This window comes from Panthera uncia, chromosome B1 (assembly GCF_023721935.1).
Source record: "Panthera uncia isolate 11264 chromosome B1, Puncia_PCG_1.0, whole genome shotgun sequence".
NCBI lineage: Eukaryota > Metazoa > Chordata > Mammalia > Carnivora > Felidae > Panthera > Panthera uncia.
Window position 1 is genome coordinate 174,181,684 of NC_064811.1, and position 7,027 is coordinate 174,188,710.

General features: G+C 38.4%; 1 protein-coding gene across 3 annotated transcripts in view; it reads right to left on the reverse strand.

The window, feature by feature from the left end:
- TNKS (tankyrase) overlaps positions 1-7,027 on the reverse strand; it is a 212,126-nt gene that overhangs the window by 39,561 nt on the left and 165,538 nt on the right. For all 3 annotated transcript variants that reach the window (XM_049632502.1, XM_049632503.1, XM_049632504.1), the window contains 3 exons: positions 4,073-4,218; positions 1,705-1,870; positions 16-235 (listed from right to left, as the gene is read on the reverse strand). In XM_049632502.1, coding sequence (XP_049488459.1) covers positions 16-235; positions 1,705-1,870; positions 4,073-4,218 — 532 coding nt within the window. The remainder of the gene's footprint in view (positions 1-15; positions 236-1,704; positions 1,871-4,072; positions 4,219-7,027) is intronic.

Sequence of the window (7,027 nt, forward strand, 5' to 3'; positions counted from 1 at the left end):
GCTGGGGGCGCTCACCCGCCAGGTGCAGAGGGGTGGAGTTTCTGCCCTGGGTGTCCCTGCAGTTGATATTCTCTGGCGTGCAGAGCTTCTGCACTCTCGCCAGGCAGCCTTTCTTGGCAGCGTCCAGTAAGGCGGCGTCTCCCCTCAGCAGGTCCTGGATGTCCGTGTCTCCCTCTTTTACCAAATCTAATGGTGTGTTTCCATCTCTGTTCTTTTTGGTTGGGTCTGCTCCATGCTAAAACAACAACGAGACAAAACCAAATGGGGTTTGTATTTTCTATAGTACCTTTCTTAAGGTCTTTTTAATTTTTAACTTCACCTTCATTCACCCAAAGAAAGGTATCTATATCCTGTATGCATTTTGAAAAACAGAGGCAACACCCGCCTTTTCTTTGTAAATTCCCTGCTCAGCAATATGGTGGATCAGCTTTGTAGCTACTTCTCAGTGGAAAGTCTAAGTCTTAGGATCAGTGGTGACAGTGAAGTGGGGAAGGGGCTGGGCACCTTTTCTGTGTCATGTCATATACTTTCCCAGACACCACGCTGTCTCCGGAAACCCCTTTTCCTTTTAAGAGCAGCCTGGATATTACTTTTTGACCAGATTTTAATGACATAAAGATATTTAGTGTGTATAATGGGAAGGAAGTAAGAAGAGGAAGATACACCAGTGGAAAAAGTACTTGATTCTAAATGCAATCAATACCAAAGTCTGCTAATTTTTTACTGTTTTCATTTTAAGTCTTAACACCTCATGTGAAATTAGGTGTAGATGTGTTAACAATGGATTTGATTTTAAAAGTTGAATCATCTACACCTACAACATGAAATGAATAAAAGTCAAGGACCTTTATTATGGGCCTGACAGACTGCTACCAGCCCACTGGAGAAATTCAGAATAAACCAAACTAGACAGTGAATTCACAGTGACCTGGAAGTTCTTTGTTTGTTTGTTTGTTTTTCCTGGAAGTTATTTCTTACCACCTAGTGAAGGTAAAAATGAGTATCAAATACATTATTATCCTTAAGACTCATAAAAACATATTTAATGGCATAAAGGTGGTGGGGACAAGAATTCTATTTATGTTTAACCAGCATAAGCTTTAAAAAAAAAAGACAGAAAACTACACAAATATATGTCTGATCATTTCTCACATCTTTTAATCCACAACATTATGTTAGTTTCATATAACTATTAGTTCCTACTATCTCGTTGCTTTCCCCCAAATTTATATGAATAACTTTGTTTAAAGATTACTTTGTATTTTAATAAAAATCTAATATCAAAGTTTTTATAAGACATGTATGTTTAATGTTGGATAATGAGCAATGAGTTTGTTAATAATAATACAGCTACTAAGAAAAAAAATCAAAGTTGATTGAAAAACTTGTTTCTCCTTCTACCATGTTTTCTGATATTAATACCACAAGTATAAGCAATGCAAACAAATGCAACTCTTTCCAAGACCTACCTTGATGAGTTGTGATGAAATGAGCTCATCAGATCAGCTCAGAAAGATACTTCAGACACTATTCAAAGCTATGCAAGTATCATGTTATCACACTCAAACACGCCCCTAAAATAGAAAATGTAAGCAATCTCTACAGCACTTATTGTACTTAATAATTCACTGTGATGTAATTTTCCATACTAACCGAAAAGCCAATGCAATTACTTTATATTTTATAATTTTAAAAATTACATACTTTTAAAAGGAGCTTGCAGATTTCATATTTTCCTTTAGCTGCTGCTTCATGCAGAGGGGTAAACTTCCATAAGTCCGCCACATTGACAGAAGCCCCATGCCTTACTAAAAGTTCCGCTACCTCATAGTGTCCATATGAACAAGCATTATGAAGGGGTACCAAGCCACTAAACAAAAGAAAATTATTTTTAAGACATGTAACAGATCTTTGTGTTAAGATGATACTTATAATAAAAATGATGTTAATTCTTCTTTGGCAGTGACTATGATGAGCACTCACTTAAAAAGAAAGAATTCTCCCTGGGTCTTGAAGATACAGTCACCCATTTCCAAGTAAGGATTAATAATTTCAAAAACACCCCTTTCAACACAAGGATTTCCCCTAGCCTCTTGGTGATGGGACAGAAATTTCACAGCAATCCTATGCTTAGAACACATACAGACAGACCCAGAGAAAAGGTTCCATCACAATATTTTTAATTAAAAAAATTTTTTTTAAGTTTATTTATTTATTTTGAGAGAGAGAGTGCAAGCAGGGGAGGGGCGGGGAGACAGAATTCCAATCAGGCTCCACCTTGCCAGCAGAGAGCCTGATATGGGGCTCAAACCCACAAACTGCAAGATTCATGACCTGAGTGGAAATCAAGAGTCGGATGTTTAACTGACTGAGCCACCCAGGCGCCCCTCCATCACAATATTTTTAATTCAGGTTTCATCCTGGTGATAGGGAGAGCAACACTACAAAGTGATTTCAGGAATATTTAACCAATAATCTGGTTTCATCCACTCAGATTTTCTTCCATTTGGGTTTTCCTAATGAAAATGGTATGCCTACTTATAAAATAGACAAAAAAATTTAACTAATTTACTCAGTCAAGTTCTACCTTCTGTCTATCGTTTTTATTTCTGAATTACTAATAATTCAGCAGTGGCTTCAATGCACAGATTTAATATTTAGATGTTAAGCAATGAAAAGTCAAAATCCAAGTGATCCAGGAACTGTAGTATTTGGTGAGGAAAATAATGACACCAACCATAAACTCTAGTTGCATGAGAAATCTAGCCACCTCAGCTCATGAACAAACTATTCTGAGACAACTCCAAGCTCTGGTTAGAAGGCAGCTGGCATTCTAAAAGGATAGAAAGCCGTTCCTATAAACAGGGTGCAATGAAAGGATAAGCTTAAGTTGCACTTAAAATATAACAAAAACAAGGTATCAAATGTTTTTTTTTATTTAGAGATCAGTACTTTTGTTTTTAATATTTTGAGATAAAACATATTAAGTGCTGGGGCACCTGGGTGGCTCGGTTGGTTAAGCGTCTGACTTTGGCTCAGGTCATGATCTCTCGGTGAGTTCGAGCCCCGCATCGGGCTCTGTGCTGACAGCTCAGAGCCTGGGGCCTGCTTCGGATTCTGTGTCTCCCCATCTCTACCCTCCCTCTCCCCCACTCATACTCTGTCACTCTCAAAAATAAAAAATAAAATAAATAAACATTAAAAATACTAAGTGCTAACTACAATGGGCAGTAGAAATAAATGTTGGTTGCTCTCCAGTGGACTACAAAACTTCAAGTCTGATGTATCCCTTTTAAAAGATAAATCCATAATGGTTAATTAAAGTCTAAATTGTGTGGTTTAATTCTACAGTACTCTGATATGTAATTGCACAGAAAAGTGCTTGCTTATTTCTATTTTGAGATGATATGAAATTAACTCAGAATATGGAAGCTCATTTCAGTTAGAACTTCCTTCTTGCATCACTAAATAGCTGCCATGGCTGCTTTAAACTCTGACTAGATAAATTAAAATAATTTAGTAAACTAACATAAAAATACAGAATATCTGAGTTGGTAAAAATAAAATTATGTGTCTATTAATAGCAATGACGTTGGGATGGATGGCTTCTTTTGGAAAGAGATTATACATTTTTAATAGCAAAAAAAAGGACACACAATAAATTATAAACTATATAAACATATTCATACAATGCAGGAAAATACTATGATAGGCATTAAAAAGATGAGATGAACAATTAAGTACAGATATGGAAAGCCATTCAAGACCTATTTCTGGGTGAAAGAGCAAATTACAAAGCAGGCTGCATGGAATGGCATCCGCATTTATGTTAAAAACGAGCCCGACCCCCCACAGCAGCATTCCCACTGCTTTTAAAGTCTGGAGGATTACAACAAAATTTTTATCTAGAAGGTGGGGTGACAGGAATTTTCGTTTTCTATACTGTATGTTTCTATTAATGCTTTAGGTTTTAAAAAAGCATGCATGACTTTTTTAACAGGGAAAAGAATCTGAGACTTCAACCACATTTTAACAATTTTTAAGTCCCAAACGGCTCAATTCTAGCACCTACCCTTTGTCTTTGGCGTGGACATCGGCCCCGTGGTGTAGGAGGTACTCCACAACAGACACACGATTGTAGCCTGCTGCAAAGTGTAGAGGTGTAGAATGCCGACCCTCCAAATCTCTGCAATTCACATTTTGAGGGCTGCAAAGTTGCTTTAGTGACACACACACACAAAGGACATTAATATTTATTCATAGGTTTTGCTCCAAAATACCGCAGGCATCTTAGATAAACTGTAATTTTCTAATGAATATTTATTTCCAAAGATTGGATCACGCAAGTGATGTTTAAAAATCAACACTATGCCTGGCTTCACAGTGTCTACAAATGTTCTTACTGTTTACAGAGCAATTTAATCTTTTTTTCATCATTTCCTGGCCAAAATCCTAATCGAAAAGAAAAACCCGGCATAAAGCAAGGCTTTCCAAGGCAAATGATGCCTTCATTTTTCATCCTCACAGGGCGTTTCTCCCTGAGACTGACCGCCACAGCGCGTCTACGGTCCTGCACGCGGTCGGCCACTCCTTCCTCAAGCAAGACCGACCCTGCTTGACTGCAGAACCACCCAGAGCTCCTGGCTCTGCGGATATGGCAAGCAGAAAGCCTCCAGAAAAAACAAATTCTGCCTGGGCCACCCACTCGGCCCCCTGACCCACTACAGCAAAGCCGGGCAGTCACCAGGGCTTGAGCTGATCTTTGGGAGATGTCCGTCTGACTCATAGAGTCAGACTGATTTCAGTCATGCTCTAGTGTTTCGCCTTCCCTTTCGTCTCCTTCCGAATGCTACTGTCTCAGCACAAGCTCCATTCTGTCTGCTTACATGGCAGTGGGAAGCAAAGAAAGGCCAGTAGGCTGTGCCACTGGCGGTGATAGATGAATTATAACGGTATGTGAATAATAATCCACAGTTTATTTAGAATCTCATGTTCTTTCAGTGAGAGAATTACTGTCTGTGAAGGGGCTCATCATCTCCATCTCACAGATAAATACACCAAGGTTCAGAGAGGCTAAGTAGCTTGTCCTTTTTCATAGAGCTGGCGAGGTAAAGGTACCATGAAGACCCAGACCCGGTTTTCCTGATTTGTGATCTCTTGATCTTTCTGCTCGATCCCTGCTTACTGTCTTAGTTGCCCTCGTTCAGGGAAGTGATGTAAAGAAAGGTAATAGAAGAACAGTCAAAAAAGCCGAGACAACAGTGACATTTTCTAGGCTACAAGGTATGACGGCAGGACTTTCCAGGCATTTGACAATCTTGCTGCCACTCCTGCCACTGTAATGAGCTACGATTATATAAAAACTAGGACCTTGGAAGGCATCTGTTTCTACGGATTTACTGACGAGGCGCCTTCAACGTTGGTAGGGTAGAAACAGGGCTTTTCAGGTGGTACAATGCTTACATGACAGAAGGAAGTCTGGGCCATAAGGGAGAGCCTACGATCTCATCAGCTCTATGTGGAAAAGCCCCAGACTCTAAACTCCGAAGAGCCACTGTCATCTGGCCAGGTCATAATACATCTTATCCTTTCACGACAAGTGAATCTGTGGCTACATTAATACATATACTATAGAATCAAAAAACAGAATAAACACATAAAGTAAAAAGAAAGGATACAAACATTGGTAGCAAACACCTTCTACTGGTATCCTACGTGATGAAAGCTGCTTCATGCTGCTGCTGGTGGCTCTTTAGGCTGTTATACTCTAAATTCACTTTTTTTCCATGCAGAGAATATTGGCAAAACAGGGATGAGGTAGGGAATAAAACACAGCTCATTTAGCCAGGTCCCCAAAAATAAAAGCTCATTTTGCTTATTAAATATTTGATTTCTAATATTTGGAAGTTCTTCATTCTCTGTTCCATTTCACTTTCTTTTGAGTGCCAAAGAATTTCACATCTTTCTCACCTGGTCTCCACAGTTTCAGTCAAGCTGTCTGCTTTACTCAGCAGACAGCCTTGCCTCTAATTCCTAATTTTTAAAAATACTTTCTGAAGCCTATAGGGAAAGCAACCTACCACACTTAATTCTCAGTCTGTCCTTTGCTTTTTTTCTTCTACTTCCATTCCATTCATAAAAAATTATTTGGCCTTTACTGTGAATGGTTTGTTTCAGAAACCTGAAAGCTGTGGTATATTTGCCTATCAGTACATACAGAACATGTGGAATTAAAAACTACATATTCGGGAAATACTAAACGATTAATTTAATGATAATGGGCACATGTAGTAAGTCTGGAGCCCAGATTATCAATGCTGTGATGCAGAAAAGGAGTCCTGATCACTTTTCTATTTAAAGATTTTTTTTTTAAGTGTATTTATTTTGAGAGACAGAAAGAAAGAGAGTGCAAGAGGCAGTGTGTGTGCACGCATGAGCAGGGGAGGGGTAGAAAGGGAGGGAAAGAATCCCAAGCAGGCTCAGGCTCTGTGCTGTCAGCACAGAGACCGACACAGGGCTCGATCCCAGGAACCATGAGATCATGACCCGAGCCAAAACCCAGAGTCAGATGTTTAACTGACTGAGTAACCCAGGTGCCCCTAAAGATTTTCTGTTATTAGGATACATTTCAAATGACAAGAAGTATGTAATTTTAATTATGAAAATAAAAAGTATATAATTTTAGATCTAAGAGAACTTTAAGATTTCTCCCCAGTGGCTATTACAACTGAAATTTACTATTTTTTCTTTAAATAACTTAGATGTTCTTGTAAGATGGAAGAGATGTTAGAAATGGCCACATACTGAAACAAAAATAAAATTTCTGCGCATTTATTGTCATTTTCAACCAGAAAGAATGCTAAAGGTAGTTTGCTAAAAATCACAAAAATAGAGTTTGCTTAATAAGTGACAAAGTTTAGTTTGTAAAAAATAAAGTTACGACTATCAGTCCCAATTTCACATTAGCCTTTCTTTAAAAGAAAGAAAGAAAGAAAGAAAGAAAGAAAGAAAGAAAGAAAGAAAGAAA